This window comes from Aptenodytes patagonicus, chromosome 1 (assembly GCF_965638725.1).
Source record: "Aptenodytes patagonicus chromosome 1, bAptPat1.pri.cur, whole genome shotgun sequence".
Lineage (NCBI taxonomy): Eukaryota > Metazoa > Chordata > Aves > Sphenisciformes > Spheniscidae > Aptenodytes > Aptenodytes patagonicus.
In genome coordinates, this window is record NC_134949.1 from 40,414,728 (window position 1) to 40,442,439 (window position 27,712).

The 27,712-nt window shown below is 49.4% G+C and overlaps 1 protein-coding gene across 1 annotated transcript; it reads left to right on the plus strand.

Moving 5' to 3' along the window:
- Positions 1–654: 654 nt before the first annotated feature.
- Positions 655–27,712, plus strand: KCNMB4 (potassium calcium-activated channel subfamily M regulatory beta subunit 4). The gene is made up of 3 exons (XM_076328658.1): positions 655–993; positions 13,648–13,775; positions 27,352–27,712. The coding sequence occupies exons 1-3, from the start codon at positions 655–657 to the stop codon at positions 27,518–27,520; spliced, it is 636 nt and encodes a 211-aa protein (XP_076184773.1). The 3' UTR covers positions 27,521–27,712.

Sequence of the window (27,712 nt, forward strand, 5' to 3'; positions counted from 1 at the left end):
GCTTAATTTCTTTAATTTCGGGTCCGACACCGCGTGTATTTCATAGAGACCTCGCAGATTTTGGCACGTGGGGTTACTGAGCATAAGTTCACATGGGCTCTCCCGGGACCTAACCAAGCCGGCGGTGAGAATTGGGAAGGACAAACTATTTTCATGGCCTGGCTCAAGCCGTCATTTTATTCTTCTGGATTGGCCTGCAGGCTTGCTTACCCCATCCTGTGGGGGGATGTTGGTTTAGAGGGGGGCGGGCGGGTGCGGGGGGCCGCAACGCGCCCCAAGGGGCGCGTTGCGGCCCCCCGCACCCGCCCGCCCCCCTGCACCGGCCCGCCCCCCTCTAGACGCTGCACCTTTCACGGTACCCGGTATTAATCCGGACTAGCCCTCCCCACGGCAAATCTCCCGGGCCAGATAATCCCGTTGCAAGCTGTCCCTTCCACCCCCGGAGGGGCTTGAATTAAGTCAGCCGGGTTTACGCTTGCGTTTTATCGATTTACCTAATTCTTTTTTTTTTTTTCGCGTGCTGGTCACACGCATCACCCACCCCCGCGGGTTCCCCCGGCCCCGAAGGAGGCGGGGAGGGAGGCGGGGGGAGCGGCGGGAGCTTTAGCCGATGGCAGCGGCTGCCCGGCGGCGGATGCCAGCGGCAGCCGGGCGATGGCGCGGAGCCGGCTGGCTTACGAGTACACGGAGGCGGAGGACAAGAGCATGCGGCTGGGTTTCCTCCTCATCGCCGCCGGCTTGCTTTCCCTGCTGGGTTTGGGTTGCTGCTGGCTGCGCCCGGCGCTGCAGGAGCGGGGCGGCGGCGGCTCCGCCAACTGCACGGTGCTGGCGGTGCGGCAGCTGGGGGAGCGCTTCGCCTGCACCTTCTCCTGCGGGGCCGCCTGCCGCGGTACCGCCCGCTACCCCTGCCTCCAGGTCCTGGTCCGCACCTCCCGCTCCTCCGCACCCGCGCTGCTCCACGAAGACGAGCGGCAGCTCCGCACCAACCCCAAGGTGAGACCCGCGCAGCGCCGCGCTCCCAAAATGCGGGGGGGGGGTGTGTGGGGTGTGTCCTGCAGGGCAAATCCTGCCCCCTCGCCGCGGTGCTGGGTGCCCTTTCACCGCCCCTTGCGCCTCCCTTTGGGGTCGGGGTCCCCTGCAACCGCCCTCCGTTCGGGCGCGGGTTTTTCTCTGATGGGGGGGACGGATGGGTGAAGCGGCGGAGCGCCCCTCCAAAATGTCCCTGTGCTGTTACTCAGCCAAAAGTATATATAGAGAGTATATATAAAAAAACCCCTATACGTGGTATGTGTATATATATATGGTGTGTATATATATAGCGTGTACATACACACACACTATATATAGTACAGTATAACACTGTGCTATATATGTGTAGCATAACACTATATATACACGCGCGCACACGCTATATACGTGTATTTTTCCCCGAAGGGCCCCAGATCATCCCTCCCGCGGGAGCGGTGCGGCCCCGGCCGCGGGCGGCCCGAGGGGGGAGCAGCGGGGCGGCTCCGCTGCCGGTCCCCGCTGGGAGCCGGTGGGAAGCCGGGGAGAAACTCCCGCTGCCGGCGAGGAGGTCCGCCCGGGCGGTGACCGATGCTGTTGCACGTCCCGGAGGGTGAGGGGTTTCCCAAACCAGCTCCCCGAAGCGCAAGGCGACGTTTTAACGGAGCCGCTGCCGATGGGGCGCTGGGGAGGGGGCTGCGCTGAAACAGAGGTTTCCTCGGCGCTGTTCTGATTCTTAAAGTTCTCCGTCACCCACACGAAAACGGACTGAACGGAAGCGTCTTTAAAGTTGCATCTTGTAGCAAACTAGGAAAGTCTGAAGGCGATGTGCGACTTGTGCTTTTTCTTTCTTTAACGGCAGTTATTCCGCTTTCTCCTTTTTCTTGTCGTGCTGAGTAAAGATCACCTTGCCAGCATGCTGCCCGAGTGGAGGAGATTTTGTTAAGTAGTTTCCAGAAAATAAAAAACACGGTAGAATCCCCTCCCTTCCCTCTGAAAGAACCTGAAATCGGGAGTGTATTGGAAAAGCAAATTTCGGCTCTTTAACCGGGATGTGGATGTAGCGCAGTGCCCAGGGTCGTGCCAAGCGTGGTGCAGGAGTCTGCGTGCAGGGGCTGGGGAGCAGATTTGCGTGTCCAGTTTGGGATGTGCAGCCTCACATCTCCGCAGTCATAGTTACACCGGCACGGCTCTGTCCCTTGGAAGGTGGGTTTCTTAGAGGTCTTTTCCAACCTCAATGATTCTATGATTCTATGGGCATGGTGGTGTTGGGTTGACGGTTGGACTCGATGATCTTAGAGGTCTTTTCCAACCTCAATGATTCTATGATTCTATGATTCTATAAGTTGCAAGCTCAGGGTCTGGGGGTTGCTTTTTTCCTCTTGGCAGCTTGTGGGCTCAGACGGGTGATCGGGGCAAAAATCAGCAGAGTGAGAAGCAGGACGCTGAGTCTGACAGGATTTGGATTAAAATGAAGCTGCACTGCTGGATGGTGCCTGATAGCGAAGCGGATGAAATGTTGACCTGTGAGGGAGCTTTGCAAACTTCATCTTTCCCTGGGGATGCTGCTGCCAGGCTCCCCGCAGAGAGGGCTGTCGTTACGGAGACGTGCGCTCTGAGCGCCCTAGCTGTCCAAGCGCCAGGATGTCCCTAAATTTCTCTCCCATCTTCAGGTGGGCAGGAGGTAGTTGGTGAAATGCAGGAGAAAAGCCACCCTTTTGACCTGGGGCGAAGATGCCGTGTTGCTGCAGAGGGTGCAGCGTGGCTGTCCCTGAGCACGGCCCGACGGCCCCGTCGTGAGCCGTGCCACCAGCACGCCTGGGCTCAGCAGCTCTTGCAGCATCCTCAGTTTCAGCAGAGGCTTTCAAACTGGGCTGCAACCGCAACGTCTCTCTAAGGAGTCTGAGTGTTTTGCTTTGTTTTTACTTCTTGATCTCGTCTTCTCCTGCCTTTCTGGAAGTCCGGTGGGAAGAGCAGGATTGCACCTGCCCGGGGGCTGGATTGCAATTTCTGCAGGGAGGCACCCAGAGCTTCAGGAGCAATGCCTGTAAAAGTCACTCAGAAGCCTATTTTTATTTAACAGTTAATAAGGAAACACAGGGCTGTGTGTTGGCAGCACGTTGTACTTGCATTCTCTTAGAAATATAAAGTTTTCTCTAGCTTGCACCTTGCATCTCTAGGTGTGGGCTGTTTACCCTGGGATATTGATTGCTGAGGATTAAATCTGATTTACCAGATGAGACCAAGGAGAAAGGTAAAACCAATACAAAATAAGAAGAAAAGTTGTTTAGGTTTCATTAGGAAAACATACCCTTTTAAGGGAATGAAGTATGTATCGCTGTCACTTTGGTTTCCCCTTTTTTCCCTAGTTTAATGTCTGTGGAGCTGAGTAGTTATACTCTCCTTTTAATTTTTGCCCTAAAGTCTCACCGTCTTTAAAAGCTTTCAGGATTTTATGCTGAAATAGATTAGTCGTACCAACAGAGTAGGAATCTGCTGGATTTAATGCTTGGGATCCAGTATGTACTTATGAATGAACACTTAAGGAGACATTTAACCCTTCCCATTTCCGTCACCTTCTTGCAGCACGCTCACTTGTGTTCGTGCAATTAGACATAAAACACGCTAATCAGTTCCAACTAACTAAAAGGAAAAAAAAATTGACCAATTTTGTTTTGAACAGTCTTTAAATTTTACATTTGTTTAGCCGCTTCTCTGTGTGGGGTCGCAATTCTTCCTGGTAAATCAATAGTGTGGAAAAGGCATAGTTCAGGCTCCTTACAACATGCAACAATACTGAATCAGTTGGCGGCTTCACTCTACCCCAAAATCCCCAGTGTATCGGACTAAAAATATTCTACTTTCTGTAGTAGAGTGGGCTGGCGTATAAACACATCGGCAGCTACGAATCTGTCTGTTCTAGCGAGGTCTAGCTGCAGGGAAAAGAAAATTTTTTTTTCTCTCTCTCTTGCTTCCTAAGATAATCACATCATTGTACAGCCCAGGATTCATTTTAGCTCTTAAAAGATTATATAGCTGGGTCAGAGTTAATCCAGAAATGTATATATAAAGCACCGAGCATGATTACATTCGTGTTCAGTCCGAGTGATTTGTGGATTTCTTTTTTTTTTTTCTTTTTTTTCTGTTTAATTGTTGTCTTAGAGGAAGAAATTTCAGTGGAGAGACGGTAGCCTTTTTTCAGCTGCCTTGATAGCAATAATAATCTCTGAGATAAGGCTTAAGGGGGATTAATTCCAAAGTCAATTTGTCGCTCTCGTTCTGGCCATTGAGTGCGTCAGCGGTGCATGCAGCCAGCACAGCGGCCAGGCTATAGGTTTGGTTGGGTGAAATGACAGTGGAGTACGTCAGCTGCTAAAAAGATCTGCTTTCTGGCTTTTTAGACTGTTTTAGACTTTTCTAGACTTTTTTCAGACTTTTCCCTTTCTATGCTTGAAGTTAAGCGTAGTGCTGGAAAAACTTGCCGACTGTTTCGCTGAAGAAACTTTTAGGGGAGTGAATGGTGAGCCTGATGTTAGCAGCTGTGCAGCAGGACCCAGTTCTCCCTGTCCCTGTCCCCGTCCCTGGGCAGGGGAGCAGAGCAGCCAGCCGCTGCTCCTTGTCTGCGCTCTGCATCTGTGTGTGCTCCTGTCATGCTTCTTTCTGTAACCACTCAGCCTGATGAGATGATGTACAGTTATCTCTTCTGTGCACTTGTAAATAGAATTGGTTTTAGTTTTTTGACTCTTAAGTATGACCCACGATAGAGGAGGTTTAATACCAAAATATGCCCAACTCTACAATAATTTTGGGAGGGTCTGGTGCATCTGGTGAAGCATCAGATCTGTGTTTGGGCTGGCACCTCTGACAGGCAAACTCTGCAGGTGCTGTTTAGCGATTCCTCTGGAAGCAGCCCCAGGTGCTGCGGATAAACCCCACTGCCCTCCCGTCTCACCTGGGGTGCCCCTCGCTGCCTCGAGCCTCTGTGAGGGGTTGTGGGTTTGGTCACTCCTGGTGGGTTTGTCTGTGCTGATGGATGCAGGTGAAAACCAGACGTGACGCTGAGCTCCAGCTCCCTTGGTACAGTCAGCTGGGAGGGGGGCATTTTTTTGTACTAATGAGGTGAGTCCCCCCGCTCATCTCCTGCCACAGCGGGATGGTTGTGGCAGCGCTTCCTCCCTTCCAGGCCAGTAATGTGCAGAGATGCTCACACACAAAGTTAGGAGAAGCTCATACACTGCTTGGTGTGGGGGGTTGACCCTGGCTGCCCGCCAGGTGCCCACCAAGCTGCTCTATCACTCCCCCTCCTCAGCTGGACAGGAGAGAGAAAATATAATGAAAGGCTCGTGGGTCGAGAGAAGGACAGGGAGAGATCATCATGAGCAAAACAGACTCGACTTGGGAAAATTAATTTAATTTATTACCAACCAAATCAGAGCAGGGTAATCAGAAATAAAACCAAACCTTAAAACACCTTCCCCTCTCCCCTCCCTTCTTCCCAGGCTCAGTTTCACTCCCGATTTCTCTACCTCCTCCCCCCCGAGCAGTGCAGGGGGATGGGGAATGGGGCCTGCGGTCAGTTCATCACATGTTGTGTCTGCTGCTCCTTCCTCCTCAGGAGGAGGACTCCTCACACTCTTCCCCTGCTCCAGCGTGGGGTCCCTCCCATGGAAGACAGTCCTCCATGAACTTCTCCAATGTGAGACCTTCCCATGGGCTGCAGTTCCTCATGAACTGCTCCAGCGTGGGTCCCTTCCACGGGGTGCAGTCCTTCAGGAACAGACTGCTCCAGTGTGGGTCCCCCACAGGGTCACAAGTCCTGCCAGAAAACGTGCTCCAGCGTGGGCTCCTCTTTCTCCATGGGGCCACAGGTCCTGCCAGGAGTCTGCTCCAGCGTGGGCTTCCCACGGGGTCACAGCCTCCCTTGGGCGCATCCACCTGTCCTGGCGTAGGGTCCTCCACAGGCTGCAGGTGGATATCTACTCCACCATTAACCTCCATGGGCTGCAGGGGGACAACCTGCCTCACCATGGTCTTCACCATGGGCTGCAGGGGAATCTCTGTTCTGGCACCTAAAGCACCTCCTCTTCACTGACCTTGGTGTCTGCAGAGTGGTTTCTCTCACATATTCTCAATCCTCTCTACGGCTGCTGCTGGTGTTGCGCATGTTTTTTTTCCCCCTTCTTAAATACGTCATCACAGAGGCGTTACCACCATCACTGATGGGCTCAGCCTTGGCCAGCAGTGGGTCTGTCTTGGAGCCGGCTGGCATTGGCTCTATCGGACGTGGGGGGAGCTTCTAACAGCTTCTCACAGAAGCCTTAATTATTAGCCCCCCTGCTACCAAAACCTTGCCATGCAAACGCAAAGCACTTGGAGATCAGGAGTCGGAAATTGTTGGCTTTAGAGGTGCATTGTACTTTTGCAGTGATACTTATCTAGAGCGTCCTTTCCACTCCTTCATTTCATCACAAGCTTCCCAACCTGCACGGCACATGATGTGAGGGCTCTCTGCCACACCAAGCAAATAGTACATGCTGTGTCTTGTAGTTCACCAGCAGCCAGGAGGATGGTCCTCGACGAGTCGCTTGGAGACTGAGGCTGGAGACTTGCTTCTTAGTGCCATCGGTTTGTCTTCTGATGGGCTGACTTGCTTCTACTTTGGGCCCTTATGTCTGTTTGCATTTGAGACTTTCTTGGTCTCGTCTTGTAGACAGTGTCTTCCAGGCTTGAGACAACTTCTCTCAGAGCCTACCAAGTGTGGTTCTTTTTCATAAAAATGTGACTGAATTAGGCAAGAATTATTCTCAGAAAAGAGAGATCTACCACCTATGTGGATCAGAAGGGGCCAAAATGATCATCAAGTTCAGTGGGGAGGCAAACCAGCTCTGTGCAGCAGGTCATAAGTCCAGGTTGGAGTTGGACCTTGGGTGTTCACTGTGGCTCAAGGCCTTCATCAGGTTGAGGAGATGTTTCAGGGTGATGCCTGGGATTCATGTGATGATGATTTTGCCTTGGGCAGTGACCACTCCTCTCTTCGAGATTGTTAATCCTCGACAGGCTCAAGCAATGAGGTCCCAAAGATTTATCGCAAGACCCTGGGTGTCTCCTTTGTGGTTTTCACATGAAGATGAAGAGGAAGAGGTGGAAAACAATGTGTTTTCTGTCAGCTGCTGTTGGGATTACTTGTGCAAAGAGTGGTGTGAAATGCCTCTACACCAATGCATGCAGCACGGGCAACAAACAGGAGGAGCTGGGAGCCACCATGCTGCTAGAAAGCTACGACCTAGTTGCCATTACTGAAACTTGGTGCAACAAATCCCATGACTGGAGTGTGGCTATCGATGGCTACAGGCTGTTCAGAAGGGACAGGTGAGGAAGGAGGGGTGGAGGGTTGCCCTCTACATCAAGAAATGGATAGAGTGTGAAGAGCTCTCTCTGAAGAATATCCACGAGCGGGTTGAAAGCTTATGGGTAAGAATTAGAGACCGAGGCAACAAAGGGAACCTTGTGCTTGGTGTCTACTACAGGCCACCCAATCAAGAGGAGCCTATTGACGAAGCCTTCTTACTCCAGCTACAGGAAGCATCGCACTCTCAGGCTCTCGTCCTGCTGGGGGACTTCAACCATCCTGACATCTGCTACAAAAGTAGAACGGCAAGCTGTAGGCAATCCAGGAGACTCCTGGAGTGCATTGAGGATAACTTCTTAGGCCAGGTAATAGACAGCCCTACCAGAGGAGATGCAATACTGGACCTGATGGTCACCAATGCAAGTGAGCTAATCAGTGATGTCAAGATTGGAGACAGCCTGGGCTGCAGTGATCATGCACTGGTGGAGTTCGCAATCCTGAGGGATAAGGGTCAGGCAAAGAGTAAAGTCAGGATCCTGAATTTTAGGAAAGCAAACTTCCAGCTGTTCAAGGAATTAGTCAATAAGGCCCCCTGGGAAACTGCCCTCAGGGACGAGGGAGCAGAACAGAGCTGGCAGATCTTTAAGGACACTTTCCATAGAGTGCAAGAGCTCTCGATCCCCAGGTGTAAGAAATCAGGCAAGGAAGGCAAGAGACCGGCATGGCTGAGTCAAGACCTGTTGGTCAAACTAAAGTGCAAGAAGGAATACAGGCAGTGGAAGTAGGGGCGGGTATCCTGGGAAGAGTATAGGGACACTGCCCAGTTGTGTAGGCTTGGGGTTAGGAAGGCCAAGGCATGGATGGAGCTGAACTTGGCAAGGGATGCAAAAAATGGTAAGAAGGGCTTCTACAGGTAAGTCAGCCAGAAAAGGAAGGTCAAAGAAAGTGTACCCCCCGTGATGAGCAAGACTGGCAAACTGGTAACAGTGGACGCGGAGGAGGCTGAGGTACTCAACAACTTTTTTGCCTCAGTCTTCACTAGCAACCTCTCTTTCCACACCTCTTGAGTGGGTGGACTGCAAGGCAAGGATTGGGGGAGCAAAGTCCCTCCCACTGTAAGAGAAGATCAGGTTCGTGACCACCTGAGGAACCTGAACATACTTAAGTCATAGAATCATAGAATAGTTTGACTTGGAAGGGACCTTTAAGGGTCACCTAGTCCAAGCCCCCTGCTGTGGGCAGGGACATCTTCAACTCGATCAGGTTGCTCAGAGCCCCATCCAACCTGACCTTGAATGTTTCCAGGCATGGGGCATCCACCACCTCTCTGGGCAACCTGTGCCAGTGCTTCACCACCCTCAGCATAAAAGATTTCTTCCTCATATCTAGTCTAAATCTACCCCCCTTTAGTTTAAAGCCATTCCCCCTTTTCCTGTCGCAACAGGCCCTGCTAAAAAGTCTGCCGCCATCTTTTTTATAAACCCCCTTTGAGTACTGATAGGCTGCAATAAGGTCTCCCCAAAGCCTTCTCTTCTCCAGGCTGAACAACCCCAACTCTCTCAGCCTTTCTTCATAGGAGAGGTGTTCCAGCCCCCCCAGTCATTTTTGTGGCCCTCTTCTGGACCCGCTCCAACAGGTCCGTGTCTTTCTTATGCTGAGGACTCCAGAGCTGGACACAGTACTCCAGGTGGGGCCTTACCAGAGCAGAGTAGAGGGGCAGAATCACCTCCCTCAACCTGCTGGCCACGCTTCTTTTCATGCAGCCCAGGATACGATTGGCCTTCTGGGCTGCGAGCGCACATTGCTGGCTCATGTCCAGCTTTTCATCCACCAGTACCAAGTCCTTCTCGGCAGGGCTGATCTCAATCCCTTCATCCCCCAGCCTGTGTTAATACCGGGGGTTGCCCCCACCCAGGTGTAGGACCTTGCACTTGGTCTTGTTAAATCTCATAAGGTTCACATGGGCCCACTTCTCGAGCTTGTCCAGGTCCCTCTGGATGGCATCCCATCCCTCTGGTGTGTCGACCGCACCACTCAGCTTGGTGTCATCTGCAAACTTGCTGAGGCTGCACTCGATCCCACTGTCTATGTCATTGATGAAGATATTGAACAGTACCAGTCCCAATACGGACCCCTGCGGGACGCCACTCGTCACCAGCCTCCATCTGGACATTGAGCCATTGACCACTACCCTCTGGATGTGACCATCCAACCAATTCCTCACCCACCAGACAGTCCACCCATCAAATCCATACCTCTCCAGTTTAGAGAGAAGGATGTTGTGGGGGACCGTGTCAGAGGCCTTACAGAGGTCCAGATAGACGACATCTGTAGCCCTTCCCATGTCCACTGATGTAGTCACTCCATCATAGAAGGCCACTAGGTTGGTCAGGCAGGACTTGCCCTTGGTGAAGCCATGCTGGCTGTCTCGAATCACCTCCCTGTCCTCCACGTGCCTTAGCATAGTTTCCAGAAGGATCCGTTCCATGATCTTCCCAGGCACAGAGGTGAGACTGAGTGGCCTGTAGTTCCCTGGCTCTTCCTTTTTTCCCTTTTTAAAAATGGAGGTGATGTTTCCCCTTTTCCAGTCAGTGGGAACTTCACTGGACCGCCACGTATATACTCCCTGGTATCAATGCAGGCTGGGGGATGAAGGGATTGAGAGCAGCCCTGCTGAGAAGGACTTGGGGGTACTGGAGGATGAAAAGCTGGACATGAGCCAGCAATGTGCGCTCGCAGCCCAGAAGGCCAATCGTATCCTGGGCTGCATGAAAAGAAGCGTGGCCAGCAGGTCGAGGGAGGTGATTCTGCCCCTCTACTCTGCTCTGGTGAGGCCCCACCTGGAGTACTGTGTCCAGCTCTGGAGTCCTCAGCATAAGAAAGACACGGACCTGTTGGAGCAGGTCCAGAAGAGGGCCACAAAAATGACTGGGGAGGCTGGAACACCTCTCCTATGAAGAAAGGCTGAGAGAGTTGGGGTTGTTCAGCCTGGAGAAGAGAAGGCTTTGGGGAGACCTTATTGCAGCCTATCAGTACTCAAAGGGGGCTTATAAAAAAGATGGCGACAAACTCTTTAGCAGGGCCTGTTGCGGCAGGAAAAGGGGGAATGGCTTTAAACTAAAGGGGGGTAGATTTAGACTAGATATGAGGAAGAAATCTTTTATGCTGAGGGTGGTGAAGCACTGGCACAGGTTGCCCAGAGAGGTGGTGGATGCCCCATGCCTGGAAACATTCAAGGTCAGGTTGGATGGGGCTCTGAGCAACCTGATCGAGTTGAAGATGTCCCTGCCCACAGCAGGGGGCTTGGACTAGGTGACCCTTAAAGGTCCCTTCCAAGTCAAACTATTCTATAATTCTGTTCTATGATTCCATGATTCTATGATTCTAAGTTTGAGTTATGGAGAGCATATTCACTGTTGTCCCCAATTTCCAGGTATTCCTCATGTAGGTGCTGGCAGTACTCTCATATGCTGTCTTGCCTTGGTGTGGGGAGAGATGGACATGTTGGTTGGGGAAGCTTTCTGTGGGCCCTTTTTACATCTTCCAAATCAAGCAAAATCCCTGCCCTGAAAAACTCTTATTTTTAATAACTTCATACTAAGCTCAAAGCGTGGGGACCGATGTCAAAAAACGTGAAGTCCTCTGTGATGGAGCTGTCCTTGGGGACTGTTACAGTTTGCTGCTTGTCTGTTCAGGTGGACATCTCTTGGAAAAAGAGATCTCTGCAGTTGTTTCTAAGTCTGAAACTCAGGATGGGAATAAACAACGGTTGACCAGGTTGTGAACTTTGTGAAGGATTCACGTGATATTTGGGGGAGGTGGAAGGTCTCTGAAGGATCCAGAGAAAGTTTGGCCAGCAGAGGAGTGGTGGGGTGGTCACACTTTCATAGCAGATGACAGGAGTAGGCTCAGCCATGAGGAAGAAACATTTCAGAGGAGAGAGAGAAGCTGCGTACTGGAGCTGGTACCACAGGAAGAGGAGTTTTTGAGGTCACTGAGGAAATTTAGGCAGAAGAATGTATATTGGTAACTAGTTGTTTTGTCTAGTTCTGCCTTTTGTGTGCTGGCTAAATAGTGGTTGGTTGGGGGGACTCTGAGTAAAGCCTGCTTACTTCTAATCTCTTGTGTCCCTAAAAGCTGGGGGCTTGGGGAAGAGCAGGGTGTAGATTACAGCCGACACAGGCAGGAAAAGTACAACCGGTGGGATATGGTACTATTTCCACAGCAGCATATGAAAGGCATCATGAAGAAAAACACTGGATTGGAGAAGGTTGGGAGTGCTGGACGCTGGGCCGAGCAGGGAGGACTGGCGAGGGACCAGGTGGAATGGTGCAGCACGTTGGTGGCTGTTAGGTGGACAGAGCAGAGTCAGCGTTGCCCTCAGGTGTCTTTGTGCCAACTCTGCTGACTCCATCCAGCTGCTGCACAGATGTGTTTGTGCACTGGGAGGTTGGAGGAAAGAGGAGTGTGGCTGATGCTTCCCAAGTACGCAATCAAACCAAAAACATTGCCGGCCAAGGAATATTATCTAAGATGGAAATAACTGTGTGTGATAAATACTGCATTCTGGTTTCTGAAGCAGAGTGGTGTTGCTGCTCATTTCTGTCCTTTGTCATCAGTGGGAGAATCCTTGTTTAAGGTCATCTGAACAGGGATCTAAAGGGAGCTCTGTGCCGTGGCAACACCAGATGCGGGCCCATGTGGAAACAGAGGCCCTTGCATGTGAAAAAGGCAAGTTTCAGCTTGGAAGCAACAAGCAAGACCTTGCAGATCCTTCCAGTCTGAAGCATGGAAGCTACTGGCAGCAATTGTAAGTGCTGACAGAAGTGGTCAGGTTTTACATGATCAGGCCAATAAAATCGTGAGATTTCTCCCATCCCCCTGGAATGGCAAAGATTCAAGCTGTTGTACAGTGGAGATGGACTTTTAGGTCTGTACATCTTGGGTATAGCATGTATCTGGGGGCACGGTAGGCCCCTGTGAAACCTCACCAGATGGAGAGGGAGAGGAAAGCACTCACTAGGCACAGTGAGTCATGGTGATCTTTATTTTCAGGTTAGAGAGGATATCTCTCTCTTTGTTGTTATTGCCTTCAGGATACTATGAAGAAACCCATGTTGTGATCATATGTGGGGATCCCTTAAGGGGCTTCCCACACCCTGCATCTCCTGCTTCCTCATCCTACCTAAGTAGGAGGCTTTTTAGCTACCTTCCCAATCACTTTTTTCTGCTTGCTGCTCCCAGCTTTAAAGGAATTAAAAATCTGTGTGTGCACCTGGAACCTCGCTGTCTCTGTGTCCTCCAGGGCAAAAAGCCTTTATGCTGTCCAAGGATCAGTTAAGCTGTGTTACTCAGTTTGGTTCAACGTCTCCTGTAACGATCTCCCATATGGATGCCTGGTAACAATAGGAGGGATTTTGCTTGGACACTGAGATCCTGATACGGCCAATATTGGATTCAGTGGACTATTTTTTTTTTTCTTGCTTAACATCCTGTGGCTGGGAGGGAAGGGTGGTGTGCCAAAGACGAGACTTGGAAATAAGGTATGTGGGTTGTGTGCTACCCAGAGCTGAGTCTCTGAAAGCGCAGACCCAAGTGCACTGAGCTGGGGGAGGAACTCCCCTTGATGTCTTTGGGCTTTGAAGCAGATGTCTGAGGGTGAGATCTACAGATAGCTCAGCTGCACGCTCAACTCTTGTTGACTTCTATACAGCAGAAGCAGATGCTGAGCCTTTCTGCTGAAGTGGGGCTTTGAACTTTCTGTGCTTGTTTCCCTCTGTTGTAGCAGTGGAAGAATACCTGTCTTTTGCCAAAGGATATCAGCCAGATATCAGATACCCCATCATCTGGGAAAGCTTGCTGGAATATTTTGGTTATTTATTAGCATGGTGCTAAACAAAACGTGTGATTACGTGCCTCACTGAAAATAGGAAGTAATTCAAATCCAATCCATGCAGCTGGCTAGGAATATGTCAAAATGAAATGATCATTTTTACATTCATCATGCAAAAATCCAAGTTGTTACGTGGCAGGTTGGTTTGATAATGGAACAAAACATGATAAAGCTTTTATTTTGTTTCTGAATGCTGGCATATTCTTTTCCAGTACTTGCAGGGAGTAACTAGCAATTGAAGTAAAGTTCAGCTAACTTTTCTTTTTTGTGTCTTTGGAGCTTGTACTTATAATTCTTTGCCCATTTCGGTCACACTGGTATTACGACGAAAATGCAGAGGAAGTGATGCCCTGCATTCTTGAGCGCAGAAGTAACTCTGTTTTGCACCGTGTGTTGGCAGTGTTCATACATCCCTCCCTGTGCAAGAGACGATCAGGAGAACTCTGAGAACGTCACGTACAAGCAGAAATACTGGAAAGAGAAAGTGGGTTTGCAACCATTTACATGCTATTTTAACCAGCACTTGAGGTGAGTAATCTACATTTGCATAAGCAGAAGTGCTTATGCATCTGTTTAACAGCTGTCCATTGGTTCTCTTTGAAAATATATATAAGTGCATGCATATGTATATATAAACACACCCCATATAGTGATGTGGTTTAGCACACAGAGTTTAGTGCAGAACTTTGCAAGACAACTCTATTGATGAAAAGCTACATAGAAAGCAGAAAAGCTTTTTTACCACTTGAAGTAAAAATATAAAACTCTGAGGAAAGTTTCCCTTAAAACATGTCATTTTATGGCAAAAAGCATCTTGGCTTTTAACATTCAGATGGCAAATTTCTGGCTTGGATATTAACGTTCCTTCCCTCCGTGGAAGAGAAATCCTATTGTGTTCATGAGGGGCTGGAAGAAAAGGGGAGATCAGTAAATAGTACAAACCAACTCAGGAATTGTGTCCATAGGGATTAATGAATCAGATACGTGTAATAAACGTTCACAGAACTGCCAGTTTTCATACATGCTTGCAGAGTAGAAAGTTGTAACTTAAAGCATCTCCTCTTCTGTTTCAATTCTTACTTTTACTACTGATGTTGATGTGACTTACATGTGCATAAGGGTGACGTGCGGTTTCCTTCCTTCAGTAAATGGGAAGAGGAGGGAGTCTTTTTGCCTGTCTCTTTCTGATGATGATGTGCCGGGAAATAAAAGGTGATGTGGCGGCAGCAACTTACTGTTACCGCAGTGTGCAGGCTCACTGAGAGGCCTTGGGAGAACAGCAATGATTGGGATGATAGGTCCATGCAGACAGGGAGGCAGAAAGAGAATATTTAAGATCTCCAGATCAGCCAAGGTTTTATGGGGTTTAGACTCCAATTCTGGAGGCATATGACACTTGCTTAATTTGATCAGCATGAGTAATTTTGGTAGAGCTGGGGAGAGTGTTCTTGGTTGCTAAATTAAGCACTCAAATAAATATCTGCCGCGTCAGGGACTAAAGGAAGAGGTCCTACCCCACCAGCACTTGGAAGTTAAACAGATGAGGGAGACCTAGGTGGGAATAGCTCGGTGCTTGCTGGTGCAATTCAGGGCTCAGTGTGGGAGTGTTGGCATCAGATATTTAAGTTTATTAAGGCACACAGGAGGAAAATGGATGCCAGTGTGTGTGCTAGGACCTTGGAGGAACCGGGGAGCTGGAGCAGGGTAGCAGGCATAGAGATGCCCGACTCTCCTGTGGGTGGCCCGCTGAGTGCCTTGGGAACTTCAGGTTTGTCCTAGGTTGGCTATGATTGTTGTCCCCTCCCTGGAGAGACCGTAGACCTAGTCAGCGTGCCCAGGATGACAGTCCGTTGTCCCTGGTTAACTCTTTGCAGAGGGAAACCACCAATGTTTTGTAGCAAAAACTAGTTGTTTCTTGCAGTGGGGAAAGAAGCACTGTCTACAGCGTGCAGAGGTTAAAACTTAGGGCACCCTGTGTGGTGACATCAGACCTGGCAGGGACCTTCTTGGGAGCTGCTTCGGTCCGCAAGGTGCTAATGCTTGGGTCTGCTAACCAGGAGCCGAGTGATGATTTTGGCTTCTCTGGGCAGGCAGGTGCTTCCAGTTCCCCACGCTGCTGAGACCTGGGACCTGCAGCAGCCACTGCCTGAGTGAGCAGGATAGTCAGAAACATGGGATCTTCTGCAGGAGACATCATGGCTAGGATTCATCTGAGCTGGTGTGGACAAGATGCTGTGAAAGTTAGCTTTTACAGTCAGAGGAGAGAAATAGGAGCCTTTAATCTTACCCAAAAATAAATGCCTAATATAGGTTGGATGCCCAGGGGTGTTTATTTCTCTCCTGTAAAGGAGCTTAGGGTGATCTGCTTGGGTGCAGGCACCTAGGTGGTAGGTGTCCAGAGCTAGGTGAGCTGGTTCTCACATCACATCTGTAGGTGAAGCAAAGGCAAAATTTTTCTGAGGCTGTATACTGCTTAGGGTCTGCCATTTATGTAGGTTGACACTGAGGAATTGTGCAGCAGTCAGGCAAGGTTTTTTCCTTATACTTGCTGCATCCTATACTGTTAAATATTCTTGCCAAATGCAATGGCTGCCTCGAAACACTGCCTTTTGCTGATCATACAACAATTTATATAGAGCCGAAGAGAGGCTCGCTGCCAGAGATACTTGAAGATAGTCTAAGCTGAAATGCGTACACCATCTATTTTCTTCTGGAGATAGTAATAAGCTTTGAGAGATAAGTTTTGCTGACTAGGAATGTGCTTGCTTAGGTATACTTTTAGAGCTATAGTGACTAAACAGCTTGTGAAGTGGTAAAAAACACACAAACTGGGGGAAAAATCTGTTCACTTCAAAATAGAAATGTGCATATTTTCTGTCAGTATCTTTTTAACTGTGTGGATGAGTTAACTGTTCTGTGTGAGTCTGTATAAAACATATAGAATATAGTGGTAGGTTCCTTAGAGAGTGTGGTATTTGCAATATTAATACTCTCTCTTTTGAAATGACAGAATAAAATTCTAGGTAAATATCTAGGCAATGAATGAATATCATCTCCTTTTCATCAAACTTGATTTAGCATCATTCTCAGAATTGTTGCTGCATGCAGAGCGCGCTGTTAGGTAACACTTCCCTTCGGTTTGGTGGGGCACCATTTATACAGTTCAAAGTTATACAAAATGGGTGAGAAGCAGACTTGGCAATTTCAGTCATTCTCGGTTAATAAAAATAGAGAGGCCCAGCACAACCAGCTGTCTGACATTTATCTTAGGGAACCAAAGCGCAGGTGGGGTAGCCCTGTATGTTAGGGAGTGTTTTGATTGTCTAGACCTTAATGATGGTGACAATAGGGTTGAGTGATTATGGGTAAGAACCAGGGGGAAGGCCAACAAGGCAGATATCATGGTGGGAGTCTGTTATAGACCACCCAACCAGGATGAAGAGGCAGATGAAATATTCTATAAGCAGCTGGGAGAAGTCTCACAGTCGCTAGCCCTTGTTCTCGTGGGGGACTTCAACTTACCGGATGTCTGCTGGAAATACAATGCAGCAGAGAGGAAACAGTCTAGGAGGTTCCTGGAGTGTGTGGAAGATGATAAATTCCTGACACAGCTGGTGAGGGAGCCAGCTAGGGGAGGCATCCCGCTGGACCTGTTGTTTGTGAACAGAGAAGGACTTGTGGGCGATGTGACAGTTGAGGGCCATCTTGGGCATAGCGATCACAAAACAATAGAGTTTTTGATTCTTGGAGAAGTAAGGAGGGGGGGTCAGCAGAACTGCTACCTTGGACTTCCAGAGGGCAGACTTTAGCCTGTTTAGGAGCCTGGTTGACAGAGTCCCTTGGGAGGCAGTCCTGAAGGGCAAAGGAGTCCAGGAAGGCTGGACATTCTTCAAGAAGGAAGTCTTTAAGGCACAGGAGCAGGCTGTCCCCATGTGCCAGAAGACGAGCCAGCGGGGAAGACGACTGGCCTGGTTGAACAGAGAGCTATGGCTGAAACTCAGGGGAAAAAAAGGAGAGTTTATGACCTTTGGAAGAAGGGACAGGCAACTCAGGAGGACTACAAGGATGTTGTGAGGTTATGCAGGGAGGAAATTAGAAGGGCCAAAGCCCAACTAGAACTTAATCTGGCTACTGCTGTAAAAGACAATAAAAAATGTTTCTATAAATACATTGGCAACAAAAGGAGGGCTAAGGAGAATCTCCATCCTTTATTGGATGGGGGGGGAAGCATAGTGACAAAGGATGAAGAAAAGACTGAGGTACTTAATGCCTTCTTTGCCTCAGTCTTTAATAGTAAGACCAGTTGTCCTCTGGGTACCCAGCCCCCTGAGCTGGAAGACAGGGATGGGGAGCAGAACGAAGCCCCCGTAATCCAAGGGGAGATGGTTAGCGACCTGCTACACCACTTAGACACACAGAAGTCTATGGGGCCGGATGGCATCCACCCAAGGGTACTGAGGGAGCTGGCGGAAGTGCTCACGAAGCCATCATTCATCAGCAGTCCTGGCTGACCGGGTGTTGTGGTTTAACCCCAGTCGGCAGCTAAGCACCACACAGCTGCTCACTTGCACATACCCCCCGGTGGGATGGGGCAGAGAATTGGAAGAGTAAAAGTGAGAAAACTCATGGGTTGAGATAAAGACAGTTCAATAGGTAAAGCAAAAGCCGCGCACGCAAGCAAAGCAAAACAAGGAATTCATCCACTACTTCCCATTGGCAGGCAGGTGTTCAGCCATCTCCAGGAAAGCAGGGCTCCATCACACGTAATGGTTACTTGGGAAGACAAATGCCATCACTCCGAACGTCCCCCCCTTCCTTCTTCTTCCCCCAGCTTTATATGCTGAGCATGATGTCATATGGTGTGGGGTATCCCTTTGGTCAGTTGGGGTCAGCTGTCCTGGCTGTGTCCCCTCCCAACTTCTTGTGCACCCCCAGCCTACTCGCTGGTGGGGTGGGGAGAGAAGCAGAAAAGGCCTTGACCCTGTGTAAGCGCTGCTCAGCAGTAACTAAAACATCCCTGTGTTATCAACACTGTCTTCAGCACAAATCCAAAACACAGCCCCATCCTAGCTACTGTGAAGAAAATTAACTCTAGCCCAGCCCAAACGAGCACACCGGGGAGGTCCCAGTTGACTGGAGGTTAGCAAATGTGACGCCCATCCACAAGAAGGGCCAGAAGGAGAATCCAGGGAACTACAGGCCTGTCAGTCTGACCTCAGTGCTGGGGAATGTTATGGAGCAGATCATCTTGAGTGCCATCACGTGGCACATACAGGACAACAAGGTGATCAGGCCCAGTCAGCATGGGTTTAGGAAAGGCAGGCCCTGCTTGACTAACGTGATCTCCTTCTATGACCAGGTGACCCACTTAGTGGATGAGGAAAAGGCCGTGGATGTGGTCTACCTAGACTTTAGTAAAGCCTTTGACACCATTATACATGTTCCCCAGAGCTCAGTTTTGGGGCCGGTCTTGTTCAATATCTTTATCAATGATCTGGATGAGGGGATCGAGTGCACCCTCAGTAACTTCGCAGACAACACCAAGTTGGGCGGGAGTGTTGATCCGCTCGAGGGTAGGAAGGCTCTGCAGAGGGATCTCGACAGGCTGGATCAATGGGCTGAGGCCAACTGTATGAGATTCAACAAGGCCAAGTGTCGGGTCCTGCACTTGGGCCACAACAACCCCGTGCAGCGCTACAGGCTTGGGGAAAGTGCCTGGCGGAAAAGGACGTGGGGGTGCTGGTTGACAGCTGGCTGAATGTGAGTTGGCAGTGTGCCCAGGTGGCCAAGAAGGCCAATGGCATCCTGGCTTGTATCAGAAATAGTGTGGCCAGCAGGAGTAGGGAAGTGATCGTGCCCCTGTACTCGGCACTGGTGAGGCCGCACAGGCTCGAATACTGTGTTCAGTTTTGGGCCCCTCACTACAAGAAAGACGTTGAGGTGCTGGAGCGTGTCCAGAGAAGGGCAACGAAGCTGGTGAGGGGTCTGGAGAACAAGTCTGATGAGGAGCGGCTGAGGGAACTGGGGTTGTTTAGCCTGGAGAAAAGGAGGCTCAGGGGAGACCTTATTGTGCTCTACAACTCCCTGAAAGGAGGTTGTAGCGAGGTGGGTGTCGGTCTCTTCTCCCAAGTAACTAGCGATAGGACGAGAGGAAACGGCCTCAAGTTGCACCAGGGAAGGTTTAGATTGGATATTAGGAAGCATTTCTTCACCAAAAGGGTTGTCACACATTGGAACAGGCTGCCCAGGGACGTGGTGGAGTGACCATCCCTGGAGGTATTTAAAAGATGTGGTGTAGATGTGGTGCTTAGGGGCATGGTGTAGTGGTGGACTTGGCAGTGCTCGGTTAATGGTTGGACTTGATGATCTTAAAGGTCTTTTCCAACCTAAACGATTCCATGATTCTATGATTAGCTTGCAGCTCAGCGCTTTACTGAAAAGCGAGGTTTTGCTTTGCCACTGTGGACACTTAACTTTAGTGTCCCACTCTTCTCTGGCTAGCTTTGGGCCAAGTGGTGCAAGCTGCATGGGAAAGCTGCTTTTCTGGACCTCTGGTGAAGGTGCCTGTCTGTTGGCGTGATGATACTCTGGTCTGAAGGGAGCCCTGCCCAGCAGAAACCAATCCCCAGTGTTTCAGAGCACAAAATAAATGACAAATTCAGATAAAGTTCTCAGGCTGTTGCCAAAGGTTTGAGAAGACACTGAGCTCTAGTGCTTCAAGTATTCATGGATCTCACACCGAGTGTCCCAGACGGTCTGTAGTCATGACTACATGCAAACAAGGCTCACAGCTGCATGCCCTAAAGTGGGAGGTCTGCGGGAACGGGTGGGATGGAGGAGATTCTGTCACTTTATTTCTTCATGTTTCAGGTCTTATTGACATCAACAACAAGAACAAAAAGAGAGAAACCAGTATCTCCATCAGCTCAGCCCCCTCAGTCTCATGCCATGCAGAGATAGGCAGAGCAACACGTGTCAAGCAGTTTCTTATTGGTGGCTCGTTTATGTGGCATTACTGTTTTTTAGCTCTAGGTTCGTCCAGTATGGCAAGAAAGCTCTGGGGCTCCTTTGCCGCAGCGCAGCAGATGAGCCAGCCATGCTTTATACTTCTCTGTGTTTGCTGCAGGATGCTGTACACAAATTCACCTGAGATTTGAAGAGCAAACACTGTCTGGTGATTAGCGACCACCTGTATGGCGTTGGGGTACCTGCAGGCCATTTATCTGGGAATAATTACCTGCAGAAGCCAAGGATGCTCAGGTAGTAGGGCTGCTCATTTATAAATGGTGGAACAGAAATCTCGGTTTGCTTTGATACTTCACAAAGTTTTCTAAATTAATTCCCTCCAGTCAGAAGATGGCATTGCTATTTCCTATTTTTTCTTTAACTGTATCGCCTGTGGAGCAGTGCGCGGGCCCAAGAGCGAAAGGACTTTACTGTTAGTAAGACATAGCACTGCCCCTGCAAGCAGCCATCCAGCTGAAGATCTCTGTGTCTTGCAACAATAGGGGAAAAAAATGCTCATGAGTGCTTGCCATAGTGAAAGGATATGAATCATTGTGGGCAAAGTAAGTGTATGCAGATTGCAAACATCTTTAAATCCAGATTGTTTGAATACAAAAAATATTTGTAAGGTTTCCCTATCCCATGCCCCCACCTCGTCAGCTTTCACTGTGTCATGTAAATTGCATGGTGTGGTGCATAAGTGATGTGAAATGTTTATGTGCCTGTAACCTTTTGGTCCTACATGACTTTTTGGTAACCCCTGCACTGCAATTCTTCCCATGATGTTCAGCAATTGCTCCGAAGGCTCTGATGGAGGCCTGCTTTATCCAGTGTCTGTTATGAACTGCTTGGCAGCGCCTAACAGGGATGTGTTGCATAATGCAACAACTAATCCACTTACCCCTGGTCAGAGCCCCACAGGGCTCTAGCCCTGAGCTCGAAGTCCTGCTAAAAATAAGTACTGGTCTCACCTTTTAGCAGTGAAAACAGAATTCCTCCCTCTTTTTTTGCTCAGTGAAAGGGAAAGGTGTGTTTTCTGAGTTAAGGTAGAGACTTCTTTAGGGCTTTTTTTTAGTTTGTTCATCCTTCTTTCACCCTGGGGCTACTGCTGGGTAGTGGTGGTGGTGCTGCACAGTGGCCATCACCGTTCGCAGCAGAACCAGGTGTCGATTCCTGAGCAGGGCTTGAAAGTATTCAGGTTTTTTTCCCCCTTTTGTCCCACTAGGTCTCTCTCTTGCCCCTGCCACTGTTTTGTGCACTGATAACTGGTGTTAGGAGTTTGGGTGCATCCTCTCGAGAGGCTTTGCATTTACTGGAGTGCTGAATGGCAGCGTCGCTAGAAACAAGAGTGGTCGATAACTGAGCTTAGGGGGAATATGTGCAACCCCTCTGGTCAACATCTTTGAACTGAAGAATTATATGGAAGTCACAGAGCAAAGATGGGTTTATTAAATGCACTATACTTGCAGGGACAAGGCAGTATCTTTAATTATATCTGCTGATTTTCACAGGGAAAAGAAACACATTTCGAGGCATGACATACCTCCTTTGGGTTCGGCATTGCTGCCTCAGCACCAGGGGAGTGATGCTGTGGGGGCTTCCAGCAAAGCCGCGTCCTTGTCATGAGAAGGTTTCCCCCGGGGACAGGGGCACCTTCCCTTTTCTGTTTCCAAGCGAAACAACAAGTCTTCAGACTCTGGGAACAGGGAGGTCACCTCTACAAAAGTAGCAAGAAAGAGTCAAAACTGCAGTTTCGATACATGCTGACCTTGCCATGCAAAACCGAAACAGTTACGTTACTGTGTTTCGGATGTCCTGATAGCTATTTATTTTTCTTTCCGAGGAAAGGGGTTGTTTGCTGTGGAATTACAGCCCCCTCTTCTCTTCTTTTTCCTGCTTGCCTGTTAAACACATCTTGCTCCCTTCCCCCTACCACCACCCCCTTGTTTTCTCTGCCCAGCCCTGCTAGCCTCCTCTGCCACTCCCCCTGATCCCACGGCAGATCTGTGGCTCCTTTCCAGGCTCCTGCTCTCCTTGCTTCTGCTATTGTTAAAAGTTATTGTTTTAGAGGTGGAATCCAGAGATTTCAGCTAAAATTTTCTGCTCCTTTGGCCTGTACCTAGCGTTCTTGGGTGGCTGCAGTATTTTCCTGCTGCTGTGGGTTTCTGTTTCGGGGGCAGGTGATAACTACGCAAAGGCTCATTCTCCTGCAGGCCCTATAGGGTGTCTGGTTTCTGAACTTCTGGTCTTCTGCATCGTGGTGCAGCACAGCCTGGCTCTGGCTCCTCTCGTCTCACAGCGCAGCCGTCATGATTATTGCAGGGCTCCCAAGTAACTGTGATGGGCCACATAAACCTCATGGCTCACTGCCAGCAACTTTGCTCTCCTGGTGATGCCCTCCATCTGTGCTTGGTAAGACAAGTATCTCTGTGTGCATATTTCTAATTCAAAAACATGCGGGGCAGCTCCCTTGTATTAATCACTGTGTAAGCCTTGGAGCGAAAGCCAAAGGTTTTTGTACCAGGACAGCAGGATGGATCCAGCTTTTGCTGATCCCTGAGGGGGGCTGGTGCAGCGCCCCGGTAACGAGCTCAGCCCCAAGCAGGACGCTGCAGCGAGCCATCCAGCAGCGTGGCTATGTCCCGCGGGCCAAGCAGGGCTGCAGTCCTGGCTGCTGCTCTGGGTACTTTCTACAAGCAGATTTTGTTCCTTATCCCTCAGGGTTCATTGCAGGATCACTTAGGAGCTGTCCCAGGGATGTCCCCAAACACTCTGCAGACTCAGATGTCAGAGGACAGCTGCTCTGCGCACCTCGCTGGTTCCTTCGGAGGCTCACTGGGTGGTGGTGGCTGTTCTGCTCTGCCTGAGAATTCATTTCTTCAGGAGGTGGAGGATAGCTCTTCCCCTGAACTGATGCCATCATGTGAGGATAACAAACAGCCTGGAAGAAGTGAAATCCAGCCTCTGTAGGCTAACCTGTTAATTAATCACTAATGACTTTGCTATATTTAACTCATCTGATTAATTCTGATTCTAACTCCCTCTATCTCCTCCTAATTTTTCCCCAGTCCTTTGTTTTGGACCTTACAAATCTCACATGAAATACCTATGTTTTTTAGCCTGGCATGGATCACCTGAAAATAAATGCAAACTTGTCTATTCTTCAGGTTTTTAGCCAGGAGACCTCCTAGGCCCTCACTCACACCGCCTGTCATGCCAATCCCTGGCTGCTGAGCCAGGACTTGCGAGTCTGGCTTGCAAGCCACCCACCTTGTGCCTCCCTACCCTTCTTTCCAAGCAGCAAGCAAAAACCTGTGGATGAGCCCAGTTACCTTGTTCACAGGGTGCAGTACGTGAGGACATGACGAACCCCCAAGCCCCTGCGATTACCTCTGCTCATCTCCTGCAGAGCTGCGGGGCTGCCGGGGCTGCGGCGTTCCTGCTGCAGAGGATGTCTGGCTGCCCAGCCCCCGTTCCTTGGGCTGCTCTCGCCATGGACTTGCAAGTCCAGTATAACCCATGTGCTGCTGGGGTGTTTTTCCTGGTCAGGGGTGTTTTCCTCTGCCTGGATGGTCCTTCTCAGGTCGTGTTGGCCAGCTCGGCTGCATGGGTTCCCTGCCAGCACCAGCCCAGTGCTACGGTACCAGGGCAGTGGGCTTGGGGTCTCATGCAGCGCGTTGTGAGAGTGCAGCAGGGCTGATTTTCCCTCCTCATTTTGGAAGCCGTTATTTGCCATTGTTTGCAATCTCAGCACCAAAAAGCAGAGGTGAAAGGAGTTATCTTTAAAGGAAAATAGTAAACATTTTCTTTTTCAATAACCCCTCTTCAGGTATTTCCCTCTGCTGTAAAAGCTGCGTCTCAGTGGGACCCTCTGCTGCCGTTACACCCTCTAAGCTGTTTTCCAGAGCACTTTCCATAACTGCTGTCAGCTCCAGTGATGGATCTGCAGGGAAAGGCTCCTCAACTGGGCACCACCGAGCCCAGGCTCCTGTCCTCCACTGCCTCCTCCTGCTGCCCCAGCGCTCCCCAGTGCTCTCCACTATGCCCTGCGACATCTCCGTGCGGGTCAGCAGATGCAGGAAAGAGGAGCTGGTCCTGATGGGAGAGGGAGGGAATCGTACAAATGCAAAGAAACAGCATTATGCGCTGCCAAACTTGATCTTGATAAGTTTCCATGGGCTGTTACAGGCAGATAACCAGGACGCTGCCATCCAGGAGCATGCAGTTTATCTGCTGTCTGCCTTTATTAGCTTTTCTCATTTACTGCTGGGGTCCAGCAGTGCTTATCTGCACTGGAAAGTTAATTTGGGGTAAGATAAAGAGCAGCTGAAAGCATGGTAGCAATTCTAGAATAACCACGCAGATTAAACCAAGTAGGAGCAAGGCTGTGATTTGTCCTACCATTTTTTGGCACCAAAAGTCAGTACTGAGAGGCTACATCCCAGAAGGTCCCTGAGCTCTCCCATGCACTGGGTCACCCTCCAGGAGTGCTTCTCCCTCCCCTCGACTAAAAAAAGGCATTTAATGTCTTAAATGTGGTGCCAATAGTCATTTAATGACATATTTTTGGGGGACCCAGTCATGACTTGATGCATTGTCTGAAGAGATGCTGTGAGCAGTTGACAGTGAATTGCTGCACACCTTCTGCCATGTAGGAATTGCACAGGGACTCTTGCTGTAGCTAAGAAAGCAATAATATCTATCTGAACCCAAACCTCATCCTGAGGCTTCATTAAAGGCCTCTGTAAGTCTTTGACTCTTCCAAAAGGAAAACTCTTTTAAATTGCTACGGTGCAAGAGTTACAGTCGCACCTATAATGAGTGTTTGGCATCCATCGCAGCTGCCTTTGGTACAGATGTTTTCTAAAATATCTGAGATTCAGTCAAAAGGATATCTTGCTCTCCCCAACCACACTTTATTTTCTTTAACTGAATCCAATTTTCTAGTTTGTTTGCTTGCCCCTTAATTTTTAACTCTTTGAGTAGTATCCACTTAAAAAAAAAACCCTTAAAATTCAACCTCACTTGTAAGCTGAGAGCTGCAAGGATTGAATGCTGCCTACTTATGGCCTCCTTGCCAATTAGCACTCTGTTATTCACAGATGATGATACAGTAAGTATGAAGGAAGCAGTATTATACCTCTTGTGAACGGATTTTTCTGTTCGGGTGCTGCCACTTATATGGCATAGACTGGTGAGTTTGTGCCTATAAAGTTAGTATTATTTTATTCAATTTACGGTCTCCACATGTGCCTGATTATGTGTCTGGAGGATTTCAGTTGAGCAGACTTCACATGTTCTGCTATTGAATACACCTGGGTTTCTTTTGATCATTTTTTATGTTGCTGAGTTTCAACTTTTATATAGCTGAGCTGCTTGTAATCAGAGTCTTATTCTGCTCCTTACTACACAAATAAAGAGAGGTGTGTGGTGCTGGCCTCAGGGACTTGCAGGCTGGCACGGTGCAGAGGAACCTCCACACAGCAATTTTGGGGGAGAGACCCTCAAATGCAAATGCGGGTGCAATTAAATTGGGGATCAGGTGTAGCCTGGCGGTCTGTCTCCACTGACTCCTTAAGGATGGATAAAACCCTGTAGATTTGCAGACATCTCCATTAATTAACTTCTTGGTAAAGGAAAAAGAGTTTCTTCTTGTTTCCCCTACAGGGAATGCTTTCTTAGTGCTGCTTTCTATTCAGCATGAAGCTGTTGGGGGAGAGACAGCACAGTCATTGCACAGGTATCTGTTCCCATGTGCCACCACATTAGGAGAGCTTAATTCCCAGGACCTGGCTGGATAAGCCTGGGTTGCCAGGTTTTTAGGCTGTGAGGTTTGTTGCTCCAAGGAGCGTCAGGTAGCGTTGATGAAGCAATGTGGGATGGGGTGTTCAATGTAAGTGAGGACCAATATGAGTCAAGACTATATGTATTTTCCTAATTAGAGAAAGTTCTGTTTCCTTCCTTTGCAGATAGTTTTCCAGCAGACTGTGTGTCTCTAGCTGTAGATGGAAAAGCAGCAGCAAAGTGCAAATGCCACGAGACTGGTTTAATAACTCTGTTAAACTTCAGGGAGAGCAGAAAGAGCCAGAGCTGAGGAAAACCTGCCATCAGATTTCCCAACCATCTTCCCAGACCCGGAAGAGGCAGATGGACACCTGATCTTTCAGACATGTGGCACGGCTGAATTTCCAGGCCTCTTGAGATGTCTCCTCCTTGTTGTTCTCCTCCCTCCATTTCCCTTTGGAAATGCATAAATCCATCACAGACCCAACCGTGACTGTGTGTCAGATGCTGTTGGTGGAGGCATGGGGGTTCAGATCTTCAGGGGGGGCTCCCCAAAGTGTCCCTGTAAGAGCGTACTCAAGTCCACTGAGCAGCTGGTGTTTGCAGTACCAAATCGCAGCTTATTGCTCAAGTAGCCTCTGCTGGAAAGGAGCTGAGTCGGGAGCCTCTGGCACCCCAGGGCCAGGTAGCAGTCCTCCTGAGGGTAGGTTATGTGCAGACCCCTGCCTGCTGGTGTGGCTGGGCTAGCCTGGGCCACCAGTGGTGCAGCGCTGAGGACAGGGACTGGGTCTCCATCCAGACCCAAACCACAGCCAGGGCTTTGTCAGGAGCCTCCATGCAGCCCCATGGACACATCAGAGCTCAAAGCTAAAAGGGAAGTTTTAATTGCACTTTAAACTCATTGCGCAGTGTCTGATGCCACTTGAGGTAGATATGTATAACTGCTGCCTTGGATTATGTTTTCACTGGAGTGGTTTTTCAATCCACAGTGTGATACTGTATCTCTCACGGCTGTTTGTGATGACCACGACCCCTGGAAGACCTAAAGTACCAATGCTTTTTTTATTTTTTTTATCTGAATGAACTTGTTAGCCTGTAAACGCTGTGAGTGGAAAGCCCTCGTGGCCTGCCACGAGTGCTGGTGATAGATGGGCAAATGAAAGCAGTGAATGAAATGGTCCATTTGATCATTTTCTAACACTGTTGCAAATAAAACACCTTTATTGTTTCCATGGCAGATGCTTTCCACTTATGATGAATTGGTTATGTCAGGTTGATTTATATTTTCTTCCTCTCCTGTTCCTCCTCTTTGTAGGCCAGATGATGTGATGCTGAAGCGCACCCATGATGAGACTGTCCTCTTGCACTGCTTCCTCTGGCCTCTGGTTACGTTCCTGGTTGGAGTCCTCATCGTTGTCCTGACCGTCTGTGCCAAGAGCTTGGCTGTCAGGGCAGAGGCAATAAAAAAGAAGAAGCATTTGTAAACGGCAAGGCTCCTGATGGAAAAGAAAAACCTGCAAGAAGGTCTCAAGTGGGGCAACAACACAACGGCAGGTCTGCAGGGTGCCCAGCTGTTCCTCCTTCCAGTGTCTCATCAGACAGTGGAGTTGCTCTTGCCTCAGGATTGTTCTCGGGAGGCTGCCCCATGAAATATCAGCTAATTGCATCTTCTGCTA

Excerpts from the sequence above, each read along its gene's own strand:
- KCNMB4 (XM_076328658.1), top strand. The coding sequence starts at position 655 with ATGGCGCGGAGCCGGCTGGCTTACGAGTACACGGAGGCGGAGGACAAG. Across the intron at positions 994-13,647 it reads AGCTCCGCACCAACCCCAAG|TGTTCATACATCCCTCCCTG; the intron begins GTGAGACCCGCG and ends GTGTGTTGGCAG. Across the intron at positions 13,776-27,351 it reads TATTTTAACCAGCACTTGAG|GCCAGATGATGTGATGCTGA; the intron begins GTGAGTAATCTA and ends TCCTCTTTGTAG.